General features: G+C 47.8%; 1 protein-coding gene across 1 annotated transcript; it reads left to right on the forward strand.

Annotated features, from left to right (window-relative positions):
* The first annotated feature begins 1,971 nt into the window (after window positions 1-1,971).
* RRAS2 (RAS related 2) lies at window positions 1,972-27,861 on the forward strand. The gene is made up of 6 exons (XM_075187605.1): window positions 1,972-2,162; window positions 23,619-23,706; window positions 23,991-24,093; window positions 25,080-25,188; window positions 25,598-25,716; window positions 26,830-27,861. Exons 1-6 carry the CDS (start codon window positions 2,061-2,063, stop codon window positions 26,915-26,917), a joined length of 609 nt encoding a protein of 202 aa, XP_075043706.1. The 5' UTR covers window positions 1,972-2,060; the 3' UTR covers window positions 26,918-27,861.
* Window positions 27,862-27,926: the final 65 nt, after the last annotated feature.

Here is a 27,926-nt window from a genome sequence, read left to right on the forward strand (position 1 = left end):
CACCTGTCAGTCATGCAGGAGGTAGAGGTTGGGGTCACCTGTCAGTCATGCAGGAGGTAGAGGTTGGGGGTCACCTGTCAGTCATGCAGGAGGTAGAGGTTGGGGGTCACCTGTCAGTCATGCAGGAGGTAGAGGTTGGGGTCACCTGTCAGTCATGCAGGAGGTAGAGGTTGGGGTCACCTGTCAGTCATGTAGGAGGTAGAGGTTGGGGGTCACCTGTCAGTCATGCAGGAGGTAGAGGTTGGGGTCACCTGTCAGTCATGCAGGAGGTAGAGGTTGGGGGACATCTGTCAGTCATGCAGGAGGTAGAGGTTGGGGTCACCTGTCAGTCATGTAGGAGGTAGAGGTTGGGGTCACCTGTCAGTCATGTAGGAGGTAGAGGTTGGGGTCACCTGTCAGTCATGCAGGAGGTAGAGGCTGGGGGTCACCTGTCAGTCATGCAGGAGGTAGAGACTGAGGTCACCTGTCAGTCATGTAGGAGGTAGAGGTTGGGGGTCACCTGTCAGTCATGCAGGAGGTAGAGGTTGGGGGTCACCTGTCAGTCATGCAGGAGGTAGAGGCTGAGGTCACCTGTCAGTCATGCAGGAGGTAGAGGTTGGGGTCACCTGTCAGTCATGCAGGAGGTAGAGGCTGAGGTCACCTGTCAGTCATGCAGGAGGTAGAGGTTGGGGTCACCTGTCAGTCATGCAGGAGGTAGAGGTTGGGGGACACCTGTCAGTCATGCAGGAGGTAGAGGTTGGGGTCACCTGTCAGTCATGCAGGAGGTAGAGGCTGGGGGTCACCTGTCAGTCATGCAGGAGGTAGAGGTTGGGGGTCACCTGTCAGTCATGCAGGAGGAGCTGGGGTCACCTGTCAGTCATGCAGGAGGTAGAGGCTGGGGGACACCTGTCAGTCATGCAGGAGGTAGAGGCTGAGGTCACCTGTCAGTCATGCAGGAGGTAGAGGTTGGGGTCACCTGTCAGTCATGCAGGAGGTAGAGGCTGAGGTCACCTGTCAGTCATGCAGGAGGTAGAGGTTGGGGGACACCTGTCAGTCATGCAGGAGGTAGAGGTTGGGGTCACCTGTCAGTCATGCAGGAGGTAGAGGTTGGGGTCACCTGTCAGTCATGCAGGAGGTAGAGGCTGGGGGACACCTGTCAGTCATGCAGGAGGTAGAGGTTGGGGTCACCTGTCAGTCATGCAGGAGGTAGAGGCTGGGGGACACCTGTCAGTCATGCAGGAGGTAGAGGCTGAGGTCACCTGTCAGTCATGCAGGAGGTAGAGGCTGGGGGACACCTGTCAGTCATGCAGGAGGTAGAGGCTGAGGTCACCTGTCAGTCATGCAGGAGGTAGAGGCTGGGGGACACCTGTCAGTCATGCAGGAGGTAGAGGCTGAGGTCACCTGTCAGTCATGCAGGAGGTAGAGGCTGGGGGACACCTGTCAGTCATGCAGGAGGTAGAGGCTGAGGTCACCTGTCAGTCATGCAGGAGGTAGAGGTTGGGGACACCTGTCAGTCATGCAGGAGGTAGAGGCTGAGGTCACCTGTCAGTCATGCAGGAGGTAGAGGTTGGGGGACACCTGTCAGTCATGCAGGAGGTAGAGGTTGGGGGACACCTGTCAGTCATGCAGGAGGTAGAGGTTGGGGGTCTCCTGTCACTGAGGGCCCTCATGACGCGGGGCTCAGTGATCTAGCAGCTCTCAGCACATGTCACATGACTAGTTGGGGTGACCGGTCCGGGCTGAGGACCAGGTGCTGCAGCTGCTGGGTCAGTGGACCCCGGGGTTCTGCAAGTCCTCATTAGCATATCGCCTGAGACCACGCCCTCAGTAAGTGACGCGGCGGCTGGGTGAGCGGCCAGTCCCCGCCCCCAGCTCCTTAGTGTGGAGCTACATTAGCATATCCCAGGAGGCCCCGCCCCCGTCTCCTTAGCGTGGAGCTACATTAGCATATCCCAGGAAACCCCGCCCCCGTCCCCTTAGCGTGGAGTCACATTAGCATATCTCAGCAGGCCCCGCCCCCGGATCGCAGCGCTGGCCGCGGCCCCTCGCACGGACACAGCACCAGGACCCCCGGCCCGGGCATGGCCGGCTGGAAGGACGGCTCGGTGCAGGACAAGCACCGGCTGGTGGTGGTAGGAGGCGGCGGGGTGGGCAAGTCTGCGCTCACCATCCAGTTCATTCAGGTGGGTGCTGGGAGAAGCTGGGGCCCCGGGGGCCACACTGGGCTGTTGGGGATAGTAGTATGCTGGTTATAGGTGGAGACTGGGGCGCAGGTCAGGGAGTGCTAGGGCCCCTCAGGGGTCACATTGTTACTGGGCTGTGCAGGAATGTGATGTATATACTATATAGGGGCCCCTGGGCTGATAATGTGAGGTGCTGGGGGCCCCTAGGGGTCACATTGTTACTGGGCTGTGCAGGAATGTGATATATATACTATATAGGGGCCCCTGGGCTGATAATGTGAGGTGCTGGGGGCCCCTAGGGGTCACATTGTTTGCTGGGCTGTGTAGGAATGTGATGTATATACTATATAGGGGCCCCTGGGCTGATAATGTGAGGTGCTGGGGGCCCCTAGGGGTCACATTGTTTGCTGGGCTGGAATGTCATCCTTGGACTCTGGTTGTACATATAGAGGTGTTGGGTGACCTGGATACATGTTTGGACCAATACTGGGGGGTCTGTAACTTGTTCATGGATGTAATAAGATTTGTGGGGGGTCATGGACTGTAATCAGGCTTATAATGCTGGGGTACAGGACAGCGCTGATGCATTTAGGATCATTATGTTCCCCTAATTCATGCTGTACTGATTATCCAGCCCCCCAGAATTCTATATATAGATGTTAACTATATTGTGGGATTATTGGGATGACCAAGTGTTTTGTGGCAGATGTCTGGTTTGTCGTATCCCTGTTTATTTGGGCTCTCAGAAATGCCCCCTCCCCCACTTTATGTTCAGTGTGTGGGGGACTGAACACCCCAACTCCCAGGCTCTCCTCTCTCTGTATTGATGTGTTTAAACCATGTAACCCCCTCAGCCGTGCATTGGGGCCCCTAGTCCTAAAATCTGACTTTATAAACTAGTCAACCTTCCCCATTTGTTTACAGTAATTGTGTGTAATACAGCCCAGCACACATGTAAGACATGATTACTGTCACCAGGGGATGCACACATGTAATCACAGTGATGAAACACGTCAGTGCACCCTGAGGTGAGGTATTAGTAGATGGAGTGGTCGGAACACCCCGCCCGCTGACAGGGGGTCACTACGGGGGGCTAAAACACAGTTTATTTAAAGAGCTTAAACATTCCACAGAGCAGGGCATCAGATTGGGTGTAAATAACTGGAGCAAAAATGCTTAAGTGTATAGGTCCAAAATAAAACTACCAGAGGAACTACTGGTCCCAGCATTGGGAGCCACAGGCTACCTCAGCTGGTGCCACACCGTAATATGTTTAATGTGTCCTTACCCTCGCTAATTTAATGGATGAGCACCTAAATGCCGGCTGTCCTGTAGATTGTAAGCTTTTGATCTTGTGCGGTTACTGAACACCCTCCTTCTGCGGCCTTTTATTTGTGTACTTTAATACATACATGTCAGGTCAGATTACAGAATACCTACTATACACACCCTCTGAGGTACCACAAAGCGGGTACAAGTGTTGTACATGTTATTGGGCGCAGGGTGTGAGGACATCACCTGAGGTGCGGCAGATTGTTCGGTTTATATGTGCACTTATCATGGAACAAAGTGTGTTCCGCCTTGGAGCTTGCTTGGACCCAAGTAGGAAGTGGCGATGTTTATACTTGCATGGTATTATCAGATACGTCATCCTATGTATAGGTCTATGTCAGGGGGCTCTCTATGTAAATATACACGCTAAGCCCCTCTCGTCACATCACCATAGCAGGATACAGTCCTCTGCCTGTTGCTGTGTCTGCACCGTTTCATGTTGATTGAACGTTGTTTCACACTGAAAGATTGGCTGTGAAAGTTCGGTGTGACCGATCGGTGTGTGAGAGCCGTAACTGAGATTCAAATGGAAAGAATTTGTAGTAATTGTCAGGAGCCGTACAGTGCAGGGTGTGTATACTTTCACTTCATCACTTTCTCACACACACTGTAAACGTTGTCTGAGACTTCTCAGAGAATTATTCCATACTCTGTTCTGTGGAATAAACAGGGTTGGTAATCTATATTCCCCATACAGTGGAGGACAAATCACCGAAGCCAAATAGCCAACACTAGTAGTGCAATCACCTAACGATTTGGGTTCATGTCGTTTTTTTCAGTGCACCCTTGTCCTATTGCCGTACCCGTGGGCTAGAAGGCTATTTAACGAATGTTCATGGGGAATTGTTAGCACCACGTGCTCTGATGGTGATTGTTGTCTTTGGTGTTGTCAATAAATAACTATTCTAGAAGTGAATAAATATATGTATATCTCTATTTTTTTTTGGAAGGACCTGCAGGTCTTGGCTTGTCTATCAAGGTACCTGCGCGTACAGTGTGCGTGATTGTAGTAGTTGTTTTTTTTTTTTTTTGAAGGTGCGTGAATTCAAATCACCCAGTGCATGCTGAAAATAATATATACCGGGGACATGAGTCTTTAGGCCATCCTCAAAAGGGTAAGAGACCCCTTTGCTTCCTGACCACTGAGCCACAAGGCCCTCAGAGGTCAGGGTCTTCAGATCATCTCTGCAAGGCTAGGGTGGTAAATGGAGTGTCCTAAAAGTTCAAGAGGCCACCTCAACCTCTGCTAGACCTAAGGAGCTGGCAGGACGTAAGCCTCTGGCTCTCATGAGCAAAACGCTGATCAAACTAGAAAGCGCTGTGTACATAAATCTTTGTGCCCGAGGACCCCAGACCTTCGGCAAGAATTTGTGCAAAAATAAAATTAAGATTCTTTCCAGGCCAATATGACAGTAGTGCCAGCAGTTTCCATAGCGTAAAGTGTGCTCAGGTCCCTCTGCACCTGGGCATGTTTTGGCACCCACAGGGCACATTGACAACTAGGCCCTTTGTCTCAAGCACTAAGGTAGACTGTGCCATTATCTGGGGCAGCGTCACCTGCGCTATATTTTATTGGCAAATAAAATTCCCACATAACAACACTTCTTGGGGTGTGTTCCCATGTGATCCCCACTTCTTGCTGCTTTCAGTAGTTTCTTGGTACTTCTGATTGGCTGGAACCTCTGCTGCAATTTAGGAAGAGAGACACCAAACACCCCGTCAGTCAGTGACCTCTGACTCCTGGATGAGCTCACAGCCGTCCAATCAGGAGCCGGCTATCCTCTCCAGCCATGGTGCACGTGTATCTTAAATATAACTGATCTGCAGATGTTCCTCCCAATCGTAAATACCAGGAACCTGGTGACCTGAACTCATGCCATGGGTCCTGAAGTCTGTTATGGAGGGGGTTGTAGGAGAAGTGCCCAAATATTGAGTTTAAGGTGCAAAAGCCCCAAAGTAGGAGCGGAAGATCCATTAATTGCTGCTAAAAACAAAAAAATAACAAACTTGCTTAAAACTATCAAATAAGGAATCGTCCAGGTGATCATATGAAGGAAAGTTTCTTTGCTACCTGGTCAAACCTCCCCCCGACGCTGCCGTGAGAGATTCCAGCTTTGTGTAATGCGGCCGCCAACAACTGATAAGAAAGGAGAGGATGAAAGCGCCGAATAAGCGATTCTGGAACAAATAACTAATGTGACCTTTCAGAATTTTTCCCTAATGACAGATGCAGCTTAATCCTGCACAGGGATCTAGTGGTGGCTGGACAGTGGTGAAAGTGTTAATGTCGGTATCCCTCCCCGGCCAGCTCCGATGTAGTCCAGCGTGTGACGCCAGGGCTGTGTTGCGGTTGGATCGGACACAGCTGTTGCCCGGGCAGTATGTTTCTGGCTGTCACTTGCTGACCTGTCACAAGATCCGCACATTCCTCTCTTCACGTCTTGTGTTTTCATTTTTAGCTGCATAGTTGCCGTAGGGGCACTTTACCAGCTGGGCATTAGTGCAGTAGGTAGAGCTGGGTGGCTCTGGCTCTCTGTCGTGTTTTATAAGGGTAATGTTGGCTGGGGCCACAAGCTTACAATCTATCCTGTCGGTCTTAGATGTCTAATGAGAGATGTTCTAAAGAACATGATACTTTTCGGTGTCATTTGTAAAAGTTAATCCTCAACCACAAAAAACCATCTGTGTATTTCTTCCACAATGTGATTGGTCATTAGTTTCACTACAGTATAAATGTAACAAGCTAGTCTGTAACTGCAGGATTTCAGGATATCCCTGTTATTTGGAAGAGTGGATTATATGACTGGACCACTTATAAACCAATATGTTTGGGAGAAGAAGCCCTGGTTTTGGGAGAACATATATTTGCTGAGATCTGGGCCCTCGTGACTCCAGCGTTCAGCTTTCCCTAAAGATTAGACTGGAATATAATTATTACCATTTATCTTACACTAAGTACTTTATGGTGCACTTGATTATTCAGACCTTGTACATGAGATTTTACAGATAATGTACAGGAATAAACATTTCAGCCGTTATAACCTTCATGCGATATTATTTTCTGTTGGGGCACGATGCAGAGCTGCTCCGCTGCCTGTATTGGATACGATTGTATCCAGGGCACAGCTTTGTTTTATCACAGGGCAGTGAAAATAAACAACTCTTGTGGTGATTTTATTTATTTTCTGGCCCCTTCTCTGCTTTTTAGACATTTATAAATAGCAGAGTTTGTAGTTACAGTCGCAGGAGGGCGCGTACAAGGCAATAGTAGAAAGTCACGTGAACGTGGAACCCCGCCTGTAGCCATTAGTGTGCACATGTATGTTAGATTAGATACAGACCTGTATGATACATACCAGTAATCAGTATGAGGTATAGCTCTTCCACACATTGTTATAAACTGCTGTGACCCTCGGTGTGGGCTGATATTTCTGTCATATCTGAGGGTTTATTGCTGAATGATTCATCGGTTATCTAAACCCGTCGTATAACTGTGTACGTTCTCCTGTCTGACAGCAGTCGGTGCTGCGTCTCAGACGTCTCTTATCTTCATCATCATCATCATCATCAACTTTTATTTATATAGCGCCAGCAAATTCCGTAGCGCTTTACAATTGGGATTATCTTTTACTGGTTCTCCCAAACGGTCACTAAACGTGAGCCGGCGGCGCGATACACAGCAAAGAGATCAGTAGAGATACACAGCCGGGCACCGGCCGACCTGTAAACCGGTGACTTCGGAACATGCGCATCTGCCGTGCTTCATTGCAGACAATAATCTTAATTAAAGGGACATTATGACCAAAATTGTGTGAAATGAAATCTACACACAACCTGGAAGTGTCTAGCTGGTGCTACTTTGTATATCTGCAATGTTGCACTAAGTATATAAAATGTTACTGTGTCTGGTCCTTTCTGTTGTTTCTTTCTCTCCAACTCCCTGGCCGCTGACGTTTCCCCGTACTGCAGACAGAGGTGTCAAAGTTTTATATCCAAGTCTGTGTATTGTGAGATACCTGAGGGTCACTGGATCCGCAGATTTACAGTCAGACCTCCCTGTGTTGTACATACATCGTGTAGCTACCTGTACGTTCTGGCTTTTACTAACATTGTATTTAGGTGCAACATTTAGACTGGACCACAGCTACCAATCGGCAATTAGCTTTTATTATGTCTAGTGCAATTTAGGTGACAAAAGAAAGTGTCTGGTTGTCGTGGGTTAATGCAGATGTCGCCCATACTGCTAAACGAATGCAAATTGATAAAAAGAAAAAGAATGTTAACTTTTAGCATCACTTATCAGGACAGAGCCTTGGTAGAAACATTACCATGACTTAAAAAAAGAAAGAAAATGTTTTAGTCAGGAGGCAAATGTTACCTTTAGGGAGGGTCTTACAAAATGTATCCAAAGAGTCTTATTTTGTAATGATGTAACCCATGTCCTACCTCTATCTGTTAGATACACTCTGCTAAAGAGTGTATCTATCTAATATGTACCTTGTGTACAAGGTTTCCATGGACGATGAGCCGGGGAGGTGCCGTCCTCCGCCGTGTACCCCTGATCACCCTCCCACGCTGTGTTACCAGTGTTTCAAGGTGCTAGCACGGTGCTTGGCTGAAACCCAATGGGGAAGAGGAATGTGACACGTGGGCAAAGATGGCCGACTGCATGCGCCTGCCGCCTATACGCTGCGTTAGGTAGAACATAGGGGTTATAAATGGAAAATATCCTATTTATCTGGAGATCAGTGATGTCACTGTTGTCATGTTTCCATGAACAGTCAGTGAAGTTAAACACCTGGATATAAGGATGACATCATATTAGCAACTTTCATGGCTTTCTATTGAAACGTGTATATTAATCTACCTTCTGCTGTACAATAAAAAGGATTTTAGAAGTCACCGTGGAATCCCATGACCTGTATAAAATCTCTCATCCGGCAGCCTCATATATGGCCATGTAATGCCTTCGGTGACTTGTAATGTCCATATATTACAGCAGTTTATACATATATATATATATATATATAATGTGTATTGTAGTAAACATTATTGATTGTGAGTAAGCTGCTCGGCCAGGCACCCAGGTCATATCACACGGTCTGAGAGATTCACATGTTCTTTATCACTTTTTTTATTTCATCTGAAAGCAGAACAACGTGCATATTTGTATAACCTTGTGAAATTATTTGTAATACAGATTTAATGTTACCAATCCAGGATCTGCGTATGAGATTATGACGTAACCTCTCGGTGATGTAGAAATGTCTTCAGGTAATTAAAGTCACAGTTGCTCTTATCCGTAAACCTGTCATTACCAGCTTCAAACTAGAAACACGTTCTGTGCGGGGTCCTGGGCGCGGTGCCCGGGAGGGGCCCCGGCTGCGGGCTGCGCGGGGGTGGGGCTTTTCTGAGGCCTGTGTGGGACTGTTTCACTGTTCAGTGTTGGGGTTGAATGAGCCATAAACGAACTTAAACACCACAATATAAAAGTGTGTAATAGAAATTTGAGTTGCGTTACAAGATACGAATTAGCCAAAATATTTATTCATCAGTTTATTTGCAGAGTGTAGAAAGCTCTATAACTGCTTTGGTTGCAGTTTTGATGTATAACCAATAGATTTGTATATCTAATGACGATCCGGTATCCTGCGGCTGTGCATCTGTTGTGTACAAGTCTCAGCGGACGCTGGTGGGATCTGCCGGGACGTGTAAATCCACAAAAGATGCTGTACAGCAGTTAGTATCCATCGAGCTCATCACATGCTACAGTCATCGTTGTTCCCTATGGAGAATGGTCTGACTGTACACATGAGAGAGCGGATCGATGACTGGCTGTGGATGGATGAATATAGTGCAGCTGCCTCTGCTATACATCCTTCATTGTTGTGGAGTCTTACATAGGTCTGCGTAGGGAGCAGTGATCCCCATTACATGATTGGAAGTAATCTCCTTGTGATTGATTAAAGCTCAGAAGTGCTTTCTAAAAATGTATTTAAAATACGCTCGATCATTCCCAGGTCTGGTAAATGGAGTTTTGCCCGTTTTGAGGGTGATGTGAAGGGGTGTCGTATGCTTTGTCCATAATTTGTTTCGGACAGCCAAAGAGATTAAACACTGATAAATTCAATTAGTGTCCCAATTGTGCTGCTTACTAATGACAGCTCTTGTGGGAATTGTTGGTAAAGAATGATTGATGGTCAGGTCCGTGGATTTGAGCCTAGCCGCATTCATAAGCGATTATCTGTGTAGAGTTTGTATGTTCTCCCTGTGTTTGCGTGGGTTTCCTCCGGGTGCTCCAGTTTCCTCACACACTCCAAAAATATACTGGTAGGTTAATTGGCTGCTATCAAAAATTGACCATAGTCTCTCTCTCTCTGTCTGTCTGTCTGTGTGTGTGTATATCAGGGAATTTAGACTGTAAGCTCCAATGGGACAGGGACTGATGTGAGTGAGTTCTCTCTACAGGGCTGCGGAATCACTATATAAATAAATGGTGATGATGATACATATAAATGGCGCTAGATGAAGGCGAGATGTGGTTACTTCCTGGTGTCGGGGAGGTTTGTATATGGAGATAGGAGGACATTGTTTGGCCTGATATTTTGGCTTACCTGGTAACCGGTGACCTTGGTGTGTACAGTGTGTATATAAACTGCGCTCCAGGACGTTACATCTATGGATTATACTCAGGAATTATTCGCCAGGAGAGAGGTGTTTCCTGGCCGCCGTCCCAGCACTGAACACGTTGAGTATATTGTCCGTCTTTAGGAGAACACAAGTTACACTAAGGACCCAACATCCTGCCTGCCAGTCACTGTGTACACAATCACCTCTCACCCTTTTGTACTCTGAAATGTCACTTGCTGTGTAAATATTGAGATATATTTACTCGTTTACCTTTTGATCTCGCAGTTCTCCCTGGCGCTCTATCTTAGGAAATTACAGCTGAAGGTTGCAGATCCTTGCACGAGCCTTTAATAGCTCTTTACCCGTATTAAATAGAAATATATTCCTGTTGTGCAGGATGTGGAGGGGTCTTCTGCCCGATGTTTGTGTTCTCTTGTAGAGATGTAGCTTCGCTTCGGTTAATGTGGAGTTAATTTCATGAGCTCAGAGCACATTTTATTGCATAGAAAATCTGCAGTTCTGTTCTGAGTGCGTTCACGTTGTGTTGCGTCGTTCTGCGTCATCGCTGCGCTATTTTTTTATTTGTTTTTTAATAGAAAACATGCGTCTCAGCCATCTTATCATAAAAGGGGACACATTTGGGGTCTTCAGAAGTATCCTAGCGAGAACCTGGACTCCAAGGTTTACTTCCCTGGGGGTCCGGACGTCTTGAAGGTTCCTCGAGATCTTGCTGCGCCCGCTGCTCCTGGGCTCCCTTCTGCTGTGGCTGGCGGCATGTCGCCAGTGGTGGGCGAGGAGCGTGCGGCAGACCTCGCTGTCCAGGCGCCATCCCGGAGGGACCAAGTGTCCCTTTAGTAAAACAACCAAGCTTGTTCAGATACCCCCATATCTGTTTTGCTTCTGGTCTCCTCTCCTGGTAAGGTACGCGGGGGCTACCAGTCCATCCTAGGACTGTACCACCCATGTAGGCTGCGACCATGGTACAAGCTGAGCGGACTACATCTCCCATCATACGTTTCCAGTAATGCTGGGTATGTTACTGCTCATTAATGTGTAAAACACACTTGGAAATGTTAAGTTAAAATACATTTAGATTTTCCAGACACACATTATTATACTCTAGGGACATCATTGGGTGACCCCAGAGGGTCTGTAGCCTTTATTAGGGTGGGCTGTAGTTGGGTTTAGTTTGATCCTGGTTACCTGTAAAGTTACAATCACTAGGTATAACTTTTATTAAAATGATATTGCTCTAACCCCCCCCCCCCTCAGATACCCCTGGAAAGACCCTCTACATGTCTTGTATTTGATAGATGCTAAAATTACCCTGTGGAATTATCTCAATGGAGTTTATCCTGATTTGTAATCCCAGCTAAATCTGTCTCAATATCTGATCCTGAATTCACTGTTAATACTTAATCACCGGTATCGCAGCCAATATCAGGCAGTTACTTCAAAGTAACATAAACCCCATCGTTCACGTTGTCACCCTCTACATTATCAGTTGATGGTAAGGGGCCCACACGGTTATTTTACATTAAAATGTGAATGGCACTTCCATCTGTTTGTGTATATTACCAACTACCTAATTGGATTGTAAGCTCTTCGGGAGAGAGTCTTTTTCCCAATGTTTACTTCTGCTTGTCAGATTGGCGCAGCATTCCTTTTGTGGCGCTTTGTAATTACACGTGTCCCATTGACTGACAATAGTTACGTTTCCTGGCAAGAACTTCTTCCCTACGTATCTGATAGTGGTTCTCTGAAGATATAAATCTAGTTTATGTTGTGAGCAGAAATTTGATCTGTCATTGATCAGCACAGAGTCCTGTTACTACAAGAAGAAGTATCGGAAATGTTTTCTACGAGGAACAAAACTTTTACCTCCTTTTTAAAAAAAAAAAAAAAAAAGTTGATTTTGTTTTTTATTTTTCTATTTTTATGATTTCTCTTTTCTCCCCTATTTCTGGAAAAGATCTTTCAGCTCAATGTTTACAAGAAATTAGTAAGTTAAATCTTTTTATAATAGAACTTTGAAAGATTAAATGGAACATTCTCTTTGTATGAGTCCACTCTCTGGTTTATGGAGATCACATGTGGGATATACAAATGTTGTTCTAATTATGTTCCCTCATGTATTGGCAACCTTTCCCTACTTCTAGATGTATTGTATGCACCTTTTTCCACGTGTCCCGGCCTTCTCAGACTGATGGGAACAGAGAGCTCAGTAATGGTGGTACTCTCAGACCATTGAGGGAGACTATAAGGTCTATAGAGCATATTACACTGCAGTTTCTTATAGACTCAAAGTATTTTTAAACACATAAATATACATTTATAACTGCAACATTCAAAGAAATAAAGTTGGTTTTGTGCTGAAAGTTCTTTTCCTTTGCACCTTGTCCCCTTTGCTTTAAGTATAAATACTCTCCCCAGTTCCTGATTGTGAGCTGGTTGGTTGTTGTTTTGGGTATTTTTAGCACAGTTACGATAAACTTCGCCTTTGCTGTTGCTGCACAAGAAGTGTGAAGAAACGTTCTCTTTTTAGTGTTGGTTCTGTAGTCACTTTGTTACTTGTTGGTGTTTCTGGGAGGGTGCGCAGTCGGTTACTGCGCTGTCCTTGTGGTTTTAGCGCACTAGTTCGGTGGTTACATTGAAGCCAGTTGTCTCTCTGCCAACTTACTCACAAGGAAACAGAAAATAGGTACACACCACACGTGTGTAGGAGCAGCGGCAACGGTGTGTAAAACACACAATACTTCACCTTAATGTAAGTTCACCACTGCAAGAACGTGATTTCCTCCGACTTTCCAGTAACTGTGACCAGAACAATGTCTTGTGGTGCCTCAGTGTAAGGAATATACTCCTATATACGCCTGCAGTATTTCAGCCTCAGCCTTAAAGGTCATGTTAGGAAAAATGCAGGTTAGGAGTCACTGCTACACCCTCCAGTGATCTTTCTTTCTTTTCATCGCGGTTACTCTGGCGATTTAAGAATCTCTGTCGTATTTTCTGTCGCTCCTGGAGATGTATGGAGCTGGCTACACTAACGACTGATGCTGCAACTTTGTGATGTCCTAGTTGTTCTCCTTATTCTGCTGTCTGTCTGGATGATACATTGTGTATAAATGACCGGCAGAGAGTATGGACAAACCAGGGTAAACACCATCACTATTACGCAGTTTGCCTGATACGGACTGATAACTGTGAATGTGTCTCTGATATCGCTAGCATCTGGTGAATTGATAGGCCGGATATTGGATTACAGAATGCCAGTATCTGCCCTGTGACGTATACGTTACCCTGTTTGTTCTCCAGGATACCAGGAGGTAAATGTATTAAGCTGAGAGTTTTCCAGCGGGATTGAAAAGTGGAGATGTTGCCTATAGCAACCAATTAGATTCTAACTTTCATGATAACTAGAATCTGATTGGTTTTTCAAACCCGCCGAAGAACTCTCCGCTTTATACATTTACCCCCAGGATTGAGTGTATACAAGAAGTCTGACCAACCTGCAGCTCTGCGAGGTTTTGCGAAACTACAAGTCCCAGCATGCTTTGCCAGTAGATAGCCAGCTGAGAGCTGGCAGGGCATTCTTGGACTTGTAGTGTTACAACACCCGGGAGAGCCACAGGGTCGCCCAGGCCTGGTATATAACCGGTGACAGAGCTGCGGTGTAGAGGTACGAGCGTCGTGCCGGGGCTTCCAGCCACCGTAATCCTTGCTGCAGTGAGCTGTGGAAATCTGATCGTGGGGAAGGTATTTCTCCTCCAGCATCGATGAATCATCTGAGGTCCCACTCGGTCTCCCAGCACTTGGCTGGAGTTCAGGGCCCTCGCTCCAGGCTATGAAGTAATGCTGCATAGTAGTTAAGTCCTGCGGGATTCTTGGCTGTGCCGTGGAGTGACTGCATCGCCGTGATGTCACCGGTGACGTTAACTGCTTGTGTGCCAGTGTCCTCCAGGGCCACCAGTCTGGTCCTCTTATTGCTGCCGTTAACCAGGATTCTCACTTGGATTTTATATATAAGTTGATTTACGGACGTTATTTATTATCATGTATTTATATTGTGCCAATATTACGCAGCGCTGTACAGAGAACTCACATCTGTCCCTGCCCCTCAGAGCTTACAATCTAAATACCCTACCACACACAGACTAAGCTCTGTTTGTCAGCAGCCAATTAACCTTCCAGTATGTCAGGAGTGTGGGAGGAAACCCCGTCGAACTCGGGGAGAACATACAAATTCCACACAGATAGGACCCTGGTTGGAATCAAACCCATGATTTCAGGGTTGTGAGGCAGCAATGCTGACCACTGTGCCATCTTAGCCGCAGTTTCTGTCCAGGTGATGATGTCACAGCTGGCCCGCCATTGTCATCCATGTGAATAAACCCCCAGCTCAATGAATCAGTCACATTGTAGTTTTCTATAGCTCCTTACAAGAAAGTGAATTCCCAGCCGTGATTTTTAATTTTGTCTTTTGTGAAAACAACTTTTACTAAAGGTTCTGTAACTTTGTCTTATTCCTTCTTGTCATCCTTATTCCTCCTTTTTACTGAGCTCTGAGGGCAGATTTTGGTTATATTTCTGTGTAATAGTCGCACGCGGTGCTTCATTTATCAGATAGGTGAATATAACGTGAATTTACCTGAAAAATAGGGATCACTATGAGAGAACCTCATATGGAAGTGGATAAATACAACTTGTTTGTATTTTTAAGTTTTATATTTTGGTCTGGTATCATCATTACATTCCTTACAGTCCTCCTATTGCCGACTATTTTTAACTCTAAACTTTAAAGTGTTTTTCAGCTATAGGTGAACGTAATGCTGGTTATTACACCTCCGCAGCCACGTATAGAACTAGGGTGTTAGTTCCTGTCTCCACTCTTGTGAAGTGTTTCATTTTGTCTATGTTGTAAATATAACTCCTATCTTGTATACAGCGGGGAATATAGATTGTAAGCTTCACTGGAGCAGGGGCTGCAGTGAATGATTAATTACTCTCTGGAAAGAGCTGTGTAATATAAATGGTGGTATATAAATAACTGTTTAATGAATCTTCTCTATAACTTGGTGTGGGGGGAGGGGGCGAAAATAAGTCCTCTTATAAGACAGAGGACCATTATAGAGAATATTAATTAACAGTTATTTATATAGCGACAGTTATATTACAGACACTAGGCCACGCCCCAGTAACATCTCCCACATCCAGAGACACTAGGCCACGCCCCACTAACATCCCCCACATCCAGAGACACTAGGCCACGCCCCACTAACATCCCCCACATCCAGAGACACTAGGCCACGCCCCACTAACATCCCCCACATCCAGAGACACTAGGCCACGCCCCACTAACATCCCCCCACATCCAGAGACACTAGGCCACGCCCCACTAACATCCCCCCACATCCAGAGACACTAGGCCACGCCCCACTAACATCCCCCCACATCCAGAGACACTAGGCCACGCCCCACTAACATCCCCCACATCCAGAGACACTAGGCCACGCCCCACTAACATCCCCCACATCCAGAGACACAAGGCCACGCCCCACTAACATCCCCCACATCCAGAGACACAAGGCCACGCCACACTAACATCCCCCATATCCAGAGACACAAGGCCACGCCCCACTAACATCCCCCCACATCCAGAGACACAAGGCCACGCCCCAGTAACATCCCCCCACATCCAGAGACACAAGGCCACGCCCCAGTAACATCCCCCCACATCCAGAGACACTAGGCCATGCCCCACTAACATCCCCCATATCCAGAGACACTAGGCCTCGCCCCACTAACATCCCCCACATTCAGACACACTAGGCCACGCCCCACTAACATCCCCCACATCCAGAGACACAAGGCCACGCCCCAGTAACATCCCCCCACATCCAGAGACACAAGGCCACGCCCCAGTAACATCCCCCCACATCCAGACACTAGGCCTCGCCCCACTAACATCCCCCACATTCAGACACTAGGCCACCCCCCACTAACATCCCCCCACATTCAGACACTAGGCCACGCCCCACTAACATCCCCCCCACATCCAGAGACACAAGGCCACGCCCCAGTAACACCCCCCCCCACATCCAGAGACACTAGGACACGCCCCAGTAACATCCCCCACATCCAGAGACACTAGGGCATGCCCCAAGTACATCCCCCACATCCAGAGACGCGAGGGCACGCCCCAAGTACATCCCCCACATCCAGAGACGCGAGGGCACGCCCCAAGTACATCCCCCACATCCAGAGACGCGAGGGCACGCCCCAAGTACATCCCCCACATCCAGAGACGCGAGGGCACGCCCCAAGTACATCCCCCACATCCAGAGACGCGAGGGCACGCCCCAAGTACATCCCCCACATCCAGAGACGCGAGGGCACGCCCCAAGTACATCCCCCACATCCAGAGACGCGAGGGCACGCCCCAAGTACATCCCCCACATCCAGAGACGCGAGGGCACGCCCCAAGTACATCCCCCACATCCAGAGACGCGAGGGCACGCCCCAAGTACATCCCCCACATCCAGAGACGCGAGGGCACGCCCCAAGTACATCCCCCACATCCAGAGACGCGAGGGCACGCCCCAAGTACATCCCCCACATCCAGAGACGCGAGGGCACGCCCCAAGTACATCCCCCACATCCAGAGACGCGAGGGCACGCCCCAAGTACATCCCCCACATCCAGAGACGCGAGGGCACGCCCCAAGTACATCCCCCACATCCAGAGACGCGAGGGCACGCCCCAAGTACATCCCCCACATCCAGAGACGCGAGGGCACGCCCCAAGTACATCCCCCACATCCAGAGACGCGAGGGCACGCCCCAAGTACATCCCCCACATCCAGAGACGCGAGGGCACGCCCCAAGTACATCCCCCACATCCAGAGACGCGAGGGCACGCCCCAAGTACATCCCCCACATCCAGAGACGCGAGGGCACGCCCCAAGTACATCCCCCACATCCAGAGACGCGAGGGCACGCCCCAAGTACATCCCCCACATCCAGAGACGCGAGGGCACGCCCCAAGTACATCCCCCACATCCAGAGACGCGAGGGCACGCCCCAAGTACATCCCCCACATCCAGAGACGCGAGGGCACGCCCCAAGTACATCCCCCACATCCAGAGACGCGAGGGCACGCCCCAAGTACATCCCCCCACATCCAGAGACGCTAGGGCACGCCCCAAGAACATCCCCCCACATCCAGAGACGCTAGGGCACGCCCCAAGAACATCCCCCCACATCCAGAGACGCTAGGGCACGCCCCAAGAACATCCCCCCACATCCAGAGACGCTAGGGCACGCCCCAAGAACATCCCCCCACATCCAGAGACGCTAGGGCACGCCCCAAGAACATCCCCCCACATCCAGAGACGCTAGGGCACGCCCCAAGAACATCCCCCCACATCCAGAGACGCTAGGGCACGCCCCAAGAACATCCCCCCACATCCAGAGACGCTAGGGCACGCCCCAAGAACATCCCCCCACATCCAGAGACGCTAGGGCACGCCCCAAGAACATCCCCCCACATCCAGAGACGCTAGGGCACGCCCCAAGAACATCCCCCCACATCCAGAGACGCTAGGGCACGCCCCAAGAACATCCCCCCACATCCAGAGACGCTAGGGCACGCCCCAAGAACATCCCCCCACATCCAGAGACGCTAGGGCACGCCCCAAGAACATCCCCCCACATCCAGAGACGCTAGGGCACGCCCCAAGAACATCCCCCCACATCCAGAGACGCTAGGGCACGCCCCAAGAACATCCCCCCACATCCAGAGACGCTAGGGCACGCCCCAAGAACATCCCCCCACATCCAGAGACGCTAGGGCACGCCCCAAGAACATCCCCCCACATCCAGAGACGCTAGGGCACGCCCCAAGAACATCCCCCCACATCCAGAGACGCTAGGGCACGCCCCAAGAACATCCCCCCACATCCAGAGACGCTAGGGCACGCCCCAAGAACATCCCCCCACATCCAGAGACGCTAGGGCACGCCCCAAGAACATCCCCCCACATCCAGAGACGCTAGGGCACGCCCCAAGAACATCCCCCCACATCCAGAGACGCTAGGGCACGCCCCAAGAACATCCCCCCACATCCAGAGACGCTAGGGCACGCCCCAAGAACATCCCCCCACATCCAGAGACGCTAGGGCACGCCCCAAGAACATCCCCCCACATCCAGAGACGCTAGGGCACGCCCCAAGAACATCCCCCCACATCCAGAGACGCTAGGGCACGCCCCAAGAACATCCCCCCACATCCAGAGACGCTAGGGCACGCCCCAAGAACATCCCCCCACATCCAGAGACGCTAGGGCACGCCCCAAGAACATCCCCCACATCCAGAGACGCTAGGGCACGCCCCAAGAACATCCCCCACATCCAGAGACGCTAGGGCACGCCCCAAGAACATCCCCCACATCCAGAGACGCTAGGGCACGCCCCAAGAACATCCCCCACATCCAGAGACGCTAGGGCACGCCCCAAGAACATCCCCCACATCCAGAGACGCTAGGGCACGCCCCAAGAACATCCCCCACATCCAGAGACGCTAGGGCACGCCCCAAGAACATCCCCCACATCCAGAGACGCTAGGGCACGCCCCAAGAACATCCCCCACATCCAGAGACGCTAGGGCACGCCCCAAGAACATCCCCCACATCCAGAGACGCTAGGGCACGCCCCAAGAACATCCCCCACATCCAGAGACGCTAGGGCACGCCCCAAGAACATCCCCCACATCCAGAGACGCTAGGGCACGCCCCAAGAACATCCCCCACATCCAGAGACGCTAGGGCACGCCCCAAGAACATCCCCCACATCGAGACGCTAGGGCACGCCCCAAGAACATCCCCCACATCCAGAGACGCTAGGCCAAGCCCCAAACTTTTGCATCTCAAGTGGATTATTAAAAAACAACAATTTGCAGGGTGCATATAGTAGGATCTGTACTGACTGGTGAACTTGGTAAATAATTCTTAGCACAATCATAGAATGTTCTACAACACCATTATAACATCCTTAAATATTTACAGTAGACAAATACACAGTGAATATAAAAAAAATCGAGTGCTGGCCCCTTTAAGAAGCACAGTTTGGTGTCAGGAGTGAGACTCCTACGTCTTGGGGGGATCTTAGTAACCCCCCCCCCCCCTGCTGAGCGCAGGGAATTCCTCTGTACATTTACCAAAACCTCCGACACCTGATGTAATGTGATGTTTCTGTAGGTCCCCAGCAGCGGCCACTGTCTGGGAGATGCTGTGATAAATATAGTATCTAGAATGTAAATGAGGACTCTGAGTGAGGGGGAAACCAGCCTGGAAACCCCCTGTCCTGACATGATGATTGTGAACCTATAGTAATGACAAGATTACAACAAACGTCTGAATTACAGAAACCTGAAACGATCCAACAGTCAGATCCGTTGGTTTCGTTTTCTCGTCACTTGTTACTTTGTTTTGCTCTTTTGAACTATTTTACATTGTTTAGGAAGTTGCTCAGGTTATTGGGAGGAGGGTCCAGTAATGAGGACGGTCACTGTCCAGCCTGCGGGTCGCTGAGCTGACATTCTACTGCTCCATTCTCCCATAGCTGGAATGTCGGACGGGGTCAGCAGCTGCTGCCCTCTGTCTGCTGCTAGTTTAGGTTCTTTGTAGACTGCAGTCCCCCAGAACATGATCACTATAAGGGTCTTTAATTAGATGCTGGAATCTTAATCTCCCTTTCCCTAAATACATTGTATACGTCATAATGGATGGAATAGACCTTTCTTAATTTAAATGAAACCTGTTGCTTATTTTTATTCTGCAGAAGGGGAGCTTAGAGCGTTAGTGCAGCTTAAACCATATAAATGTAAGTGGAAGAGAGTCTGGTCGTGGCCAAGTGTCTGGATGGAGAGATTGCGTTTCTGTTCTATGTACTGTTACCGGCCGAGCGTAGATGGCTGCGTGCAAGGACCTACAGTGCTTCATATGGGAACTGCAATTAATCAAATTAAAGCAATCTCTCTAAATATTAAATTCAAAAACATTGATGTAGATACCGTATGAAAGCACCATGAAATAGCGAAATCCTAAAGTGCTATAAAATTTCTTCACTGTCCCTTATGACTACCTCATAGTCCAACAATGGAGACTTCTCCCACGCTGCGCCCATCCTTGTAACACTCTCCCTCGTCAGACTGGTTCCCTAACCTTCAAAGTTTTATGTGTTTCCTGAAAACACCTCTGTAGAGCTTGTTATATTTTGCTATTGTTCTCTGACTATCACCACAACATATGTATCACTGCGGTAACACCTGACGCGTTTTATCTCTGTGCCTAGAGAGACTTCAGGGGGTAAATGTATCAAGCTGCGGGTTTGAAAAAGTGGAGATGTTGCCTATAGCAACCAATCAGATTGTAGTTATCATTTATTTAGTACATTCTACAAAATGACAGCTAGAATCTGATTGGTTGCTGTAGGCAACATCTCCACTTTTTCAAACCCGCAGCTTGATAAATTTAACCCCAGATCTGTACTGCGGAGCTACTGATGATCTTGTGTCCTTGTACATTAATGTGTGACGTGTAATTCACTGCTTTACACATGTGCTCATGCCTTATGTATCAATTGCCTCATTGTAAACTCTTGTGAACAGGGCCCTGACTCCATCCGTCTTGTGTGTATTCCTTTTATTTATGTTTATCACCACAGAAGTGTGCTGTAGAATTTTTTTATACTGCCCTGTCCTCACTATCACATCACTGATCTCCTGATATACTCTGTGCTGCTGAGGGTCCCTGCTCCTTCCGCTATATAACTCTCAGTCTGTGACTTCCTGCTGCCTCCATTCCCCTCCTCACATCATGTCACTGCCCCTGTCACATACAGCCCTGTCCTCACTGACACATCACTCATCTCCTGATATACTCTGTGCTGCTGGAGGACCCTGCTCCTTCCTCTATATAACTCTCAGTCTGTGACTTCCTGCTGCCTCCATTCCCCTCCTCACACCATGTCACTGCCCCTGTCACATGCAGCCCTGTCCTCACTATCACATCACTCATCTCCTGATATACTCTGTGCTGCTGTTATAATTCAGATAACCTGATTGGCTAATAAACTGAGAATAAGGAGCTAAATATTGGATACAACAAGATAATCCGGTCCAGTCAAATGCACCTTAAAAATATTGGGGGATGGTGAACCCTGCACTGGACTGACTAATATGGAACAGAAAACAGTGAGTTTACATGCAGTCTGTCACCATACATATTACATGTTACATGTATCTGTTACCATGTTTCAGTCTGCGTTCATCAGTATTCTCTGCTATTAATATGTAACCACCGTTTCATGGATGTAGATGATATTTTGTCGCTATTTTTGGACAGTTGTAATAAATTACAGGGATGACTGACTGTTGGGTCCTATTAACGTTTTAGCCCGACAGTGAAACAGACCTAGTAACCTTTGCACGGCAGGCGGATCATGCTGGGAGTTGTAGTTCCACAGTTTTGGGAGACCTGTTAGTAAATGCTGCCTGTATGGCTGGTGCAGTGCTCCCTCTGACAGCTAGGTGGCAGTGTGGGAATAGGTGTCATTTATAGATCAACATCTCCCCTGAATGGTGTAATATGGGCAGGAACTGGGCAGTAAAATGCTGATGTGTGAGTATTGTCAGCAATATATCGCACAGTACTGCAGGTACACCGGTGTTATCTCACTGTGCACCAGATAACTCCAGCTGGATCTCTGTACCCAGGGCAGCTGGGAGCTATTTTAGGGACGTGCGTTGTTATTCTCCTCATTAAGTAGATTAATCGTTTCCTTGTCTGACGTGCGGCTGCCGCGCAGACTCTGTGACGTTAGACGCGGGTTGTGTCACCTCTGTCTGGAGGTTGCAGATTGAGTGTCAGATGTACGAGGATAGTATATATAAGCAGTTTTCCTGTCTCCTGCAGACACTGGGAGCAGCCATTATGTGGGATTAACCAATAATCATGGGAATGCCGCCTATCTGTGCTCTATGGACTAATCACAAGACTGAGGCATGAGGCACATTTCACCTTGCAGAGGAGGGAAGCAGGCCTGTGCCTAGGGCCATGGAGACACTGAAGGCAGAGATTTGGTAGAAGGTGCTGGACAGGGTGAAGGAGGATAGTGATGGAGGTTCCTAGCCTCATAAGCTTACAATCTACAGGTAGACATGTTTCTGCCCCCAGTTGCATGTGGGTAAATTCCAGTCTATTATCCTCATCCTTTGTTCCTACAACAGGGCGGCTTCAAACTTTCCATTACTACATCCAGTAACAATGTAACTCCTGGGGGAGATTTTATACTGTAATAATCTGATGTATATTATATTGTTTTGTTATTATAGCACAGCGGCTTAGTGGTTAGCAGTTCTGCCTCACAGCACTGGGATCATTTGTTCAATTCCTGACCATGGCCTAATCTGTGTGGAGTTTGTATGTTGTCCTTGTGTTTGCATCTGTTTCCTAATACTAGTAGCAGATTAATTGGCTACTATTAAATTTCCCTTAGTCTCTCTGTGTGTGTCTATATTAGGGAATTTAGACTGTTTCAATGGGGGCAGAGACTGATGTGAGCGAGTTCTTTGTACAGCGCTCCAGAATTAGATGCGCTATATAAATAGCAGATGATATGTCTGCAAGTAAGTACAACATACTTCTGTAATGGGACATTAGTATGTGGTGCAGGCGACACCTGGTGGCGAGATCTGTTCACTACAACTGACTGACAGATCGTTATTAACCTCTCATAAAGACAGGTCATTGCATTTGATTGACAGCTGTTGGGCCACTCACGGCCCTCCCGCTTCTTGCTGGGTGACCTGGACAGTAGCTTACTTCAAACCATTTACTGAATGCTCACTGTTGGATTCCCACAGATTTATCATTTTACTTTTTGCATCAGACTAATGCTGCTGTAGGGATACAAATACAAGCAATGTGACACTTCCCATTTGGGTCAGTGAGGTTCTACTAGGACAGGGTCTTCCTATTGCTGAATACAAACAAGTAGAAAAGGAGACCCAGACAGCAAAATACAAAATATTGATGAAAAAATAGTGTAGGATGTAGGAGAAGAAAAACACACAAATAGGGCTCCTCATTTAATAAACAAATTGAATATTTATTAAAACTATTGACAAAATAAAACAACCTCCTGAAGATGGAGACTGCACAGTATGGAGACATGCAACACATACATTATCCATGGTAATATAATCCGTAATGGTCATATAACATAGCCAGCACATGTAATAAATGCTCAGGTGAGAGTCCCGAGATTAAGATCAAAATATGTAGCTAATAACACTCAGCACTCACAGCTTCACATCGCAGAAAGAAAGTCCACCTGCAATTACTGCCCGGTAACCTTGGCTAGGACTTGCAGTAATAACGTTCTGACCCCCCCTGCATGACTGTGTAACATATAAACCCCTCTCTATCCTCTTACAGTCTTACTTTGTGACTGACTATGACCCCACGATTGAAGACTCCTACAGCAAACAGTGTGTGATCGATGACCGAGCTGCGCGATTGGACAGTGAGTATTGATAATTCCTCATCTATGAATATCCAGAGTACCTTCTATATCGCTGAGCTTGGAGTCTCCAGGTTATTGTGTTTTTAAAGATCAGAATGAACCAAGATTTTCTACGGTAAAACCAGAGCAGTGCACGTTTCCATACATTGAAAGATCAGATCTAATACTGAAAAGGAGGCGCGTCCTTTCTTAATTTTTACTCTACACTTGTAATAAAGAGGAGGAATGTGACAATTTCGTGTGGTCCTGGGTTCCTGTAACGTTGGTGTCTGTCTCTCTTTCAGTCCTGGACACTGCGGGGCAGGAGGAGTTTGGGGCCATGCGGGAGCAGTACATGAGGACCGGGGAAGGGTTTTTGCTGGTGTTCTCCGTAACGGACAGAGGAAGGTACGTCCGCTATAGCCGGTGTCTGATGGGGACTAGTTGGCCGGGGGTGTGAAGGTCAATAATAAATGGATTGTGGTCAGATGCAGCTGGAATCTCCGTCTTGCAAAGATTGAGACGTTGTGGGAGTGGCAGAAAGGGGATTCCTAATTGGCTGTTGTCCTTCATTCCCACCGACATCTGCTTAATGTGTTGTGATTATCTGCACTTCCTCATTTTGTTTCCTATAGTATAAATTAATTGCAAAATGTTTTTTTGTTTTTACAATTAAAATATATTTTATAATTTATTTTTTTGTAATATTATTTATATTTCACTTGCTGACCTCCCCCTATACACGCAGGTGCAGTGTAATAGATATATTACTGTGCAGTATTTACTCATTGTAGGATACATAGGGCAAGAAACAATTATGGAGTCATTACAGGCCATGTTCGTATTTTTAGTCCTTTATATTTGTTGAGAGAAGCTGTCCTTGGCTCTCCCGGAAATAAATACAACTGCAGTGTCTATATTTATGTTTTATTTCAACACACTACAGATTTCCTTCCCCGTTCGTCCAAAAAGTGCAATGCAGAAATATCTTCTGGTTTCCTGTTCTTGATATCAAGACCCCCCCCCTCTCGCCCCCCTTCACCACATCCCCATGTGCTAGATAGAGATCATTGAGGTGCTCATTGATTCCCAGTATGAAATGTATCAAACAGTTTCCCAGGTATCTGATCAGAATAGTTGAGCTGTTCAGTCTGGGAGACTCGGTGTCACTCATAGATCTGGTGTAATCTAATCACTCTGTAAGTGAGACCTCAGTGCTGGATCCTCGGGATCTGCCCCTCTGTTCTATGCTGTAATGTAACCAGGGTGGTCTGATTGTGTCACAGCAGCCGCGCAGTGAGCGTCAGCTCCCGGGAACCAGCTGAGCACTATGAGCTGCGTGTTCCCAGGGATGTATTTTACTGATTTATGTAATAAGGATTCATGTTTTGCAGCTTCGAGGAGATTTATAAATTCCAGAGACAGATCCTGCGAGTAAAAGACAGGGACGAGTTTCCCATGATCCTGGTGGGTAACAAAGCTGATCTGGAACATCAGAGGCAGGTAACGTACGCGCTGGTGATGTGTGTGTGTGTGTGTATATATACAACATATATGTTCTATAATAGAGAGTGAGACTCCCTCCGTAACCTGATTTTAATATTCTCCCCACCCAGTAAAGGGCAGAGCGGAACATTACTACTTTTGGGGAGGATTTTTTTGTTGCCATCACTACTTTTATCAGTATATAGATATATATATATAATGCAACGGAGCATAACAGTAACTAAGTTACACGAGCAGAACAATTCTTTACGGACCTTAATTGAGCCAAATTTAAATAAACACGTAATGATTTTTGCACATTTCCACCCTCTGACCTGGGAGTACCCTCCTTTATTAAGCCAGTTTGCTGTACAAAAGAGACCCGAGGACGTACGGCCTCAGTACCGTGTCTGCATGTAATTGGCAGGTGACGCAGGAGGAAGGACATCAGTTGGCGCGGCAGCTGAAAGTTACGTACATGGAAGCGTCAGCAAAAATTAGGATGAACGTGGATCAAGCTTTCCATGAACTGGTGCGAGTTGTGAGGTGAGTGCGGCCGTCTTGTGGGTTTAATTATTACCGAAACTGTGTAACGAGCCGTCTCCCCGCAGTCCTCTAGTGCCCTGTGCGTACATACGTCTGTTATCGAGGAATTTATCCCTTGCTATATATTATTATTTTCTATATAAAGTTTTTGCGGCGACGCAGAGCAGGAGGCCTCGGTTTAGTTCTACGGAATAGACGTTGGCCTGGTATTTGTAGAGGTGACGTAGTTGCAGCAGAATTTTGCTCGCGCAGTTTTGCTCTGGTGCGATTTTCTGTCCATTAAAATCCGCTTGTTCTCCGCCATTCAGCGCTGCATTTGTAAATACTCATTTCATGATCTATGAATTATCCTGGGAGCCCCGTAGTCCATTCATTCCACTGTGTGGTTCGGGTAAGACGGGAACTGGAGTCAGACTGGGCCAAGTTCCGTCGGCGGCCCGTATGTCTTTCTACGGCCAAATAAGAGGTGAATATTTCAAGGGGCAGCTTTGGAAAAGTTCTCCCATTTCTGATTGTTAATAAAACATAATAGCTGTCCGATAATAATCTGTAACTGGGCAATAACTGGGCATGCTGGGAGATGATTGCCAGCGACCAGTTGCAGAACTATCATTGGTGCAGCAGATGCCGTGCACCAGGGCCCTTGGAGGTAATGGGGCCCGATGCCTGACAGATGCAGAGGGTCGGGGGCCCCCGGTTCCCTCCTCCCCGCTTCCCTGCACCGGCACCCACAGCTCGCTGACAGCCACCTTGGCGATCAGTCATCTCCCATCTGCACTAACAAATCCCAGATGGGGTCAGGATTGGACGCTGCGGAGCCAAATTTACCCTTCATATTTCACATCTTCTGAGTTGAGGGCATCCTCTGGCAGAGTTTTTGTTCAGCGTAAAGTGGGGTGTGAACATATTACATACTATAATTCCGTTTAAGAAAACACCAGGATTCCTATGAAATGTGTCTTCTGTTTTTACCGATTAGCGATGTTTGTGGATGGTTTCAGCATAGTACAGTGACCCTGGAGCATAATGAAACGAGAGTACTCCCACGTTATGTGGTTCTGTCTTCTCCACCAAAACTCCCGTCATTTATGTGCCAAATGTTTCTTTCTACAGGAAATTTCAGGAGCAGGATTGTCCCCCCTCCCCAGAGCCGACACGGAAGGAGAAGGACAAGAAAGGTTGTCACTGTGTCATCTTCTAAACGGACTGGTCCTTACTGTACTTATTACATCCAAATATTCAGCATCCTGTTGGAACATTGTCTCGTCTATCTCAGTACGTGTCACCAGGATGGCCTTAATCCACAACGCCTCCAACCCTCAGCTCCAGAGAGGCTACTCTGCCGCTCCGCCGTGGTAGTCCCTCCCCCTGGACGCAGGACGGCTCCCTGAGACCCAGGAAAGACTGGATTCCCCTGTAGTTCTCCCACATATCGCCCCCTCTTAGCGTGTACGGTTATAAAGTGATTTTTTTTAATTTAATCAGGTTCCTCTACTGAATTCTACAGCGATACACTTTGATTTGAGGGTAATTAGTCGGTAGAGTCTGACATGGATGACAGCGCAGCGTTAGAGGAGGGGTCTGTGTTTTATAATAATGCACCGGGGATTTCACCTATATTTCTCCCACTTATTCTCCGTACTCACGTTTTTTATTTATTTCTGTTGCACCCCAGAAACCAAGGATCACCCACCCCTCACTAATCCCATGTTCAGTGTCTGTTCTTCAGGGGTTTTTATGCTTTGTAACCACATTGATCTCGAATCATAAATCAATGGTTTGCGAACGGTTAATAATTAAGTGATTTTATGGGTCACACAAACGTTCCCTAATTGTGTTGGGTCGTTGAACAGAGAGTCCACAACTGTGTTACTGTATCCTCGTCCCCCCCCCCGGGACGGCCCAATATAACGGCCGAGTACTGACGTCACTGAACCCCTGAGACGTCGCTTACTGGGGGCCGGATGATCCAGCGCCAACCGGAGGATAACGCTCGCTGTCCAGAAATTAAGTGCCTGAGCTAAACTCTCACACGGGAGGAATGAACGCGACTTGTTTATAGTACGGTCTTATACGTAGCAGGCGGAGAGCGTTTTAACAGTTGCCAAATTCTGATAATAAAGATGTTTGGTTTTAATGCTGGAATGAGGCTGTTTGCAGTGTTTTTGTTTCTTGCGTAAATGATAAATAAGATTTGTGATGCGCCCTCT

This window comes from Mixophyes fleayi, chromosome 10 (assembly GCF_038048845.1).
Source record: "Mixophyes fleayi isolate aMixFle1 chromosome 10, aMixFle1.hap1, whole genome shotgun sequence".
Lineage (NCBI taxonomy): Eukaryota > Metazoa > Chordata > Amphibia > Anura > Limnodynastidae > Mixophyes > Mixophyes fleayi.

What these genes read in the sequence shown, in the direction of transcription:
- RRAS2 (XM_075187605.1), top strand. Translation starts at nt 2,061, where the DNA reads ATGGCCGGCTGGAAGGACGGCTCGGTGCAGGACAAGCACCGGCTGGTG. An exon ending in TCACCATCCAGTTCATTCAG is followed by an intron (nt 2,163 to 23,618) that starts GTGGGTGCTGGG and finishes ATCCTCTTACAG; the next exon opens with TCTTACTTTGTGACTGACTA. An exon ending in CCGAGCTGCGCGATTGGACA is followed by an intron (nt 23,707 to 23,990) that starts GTGAGTATTGAT and finishes TCTCTCTTTCAG; the next exon opens with TCCTGGACACTGCGGGGCAG.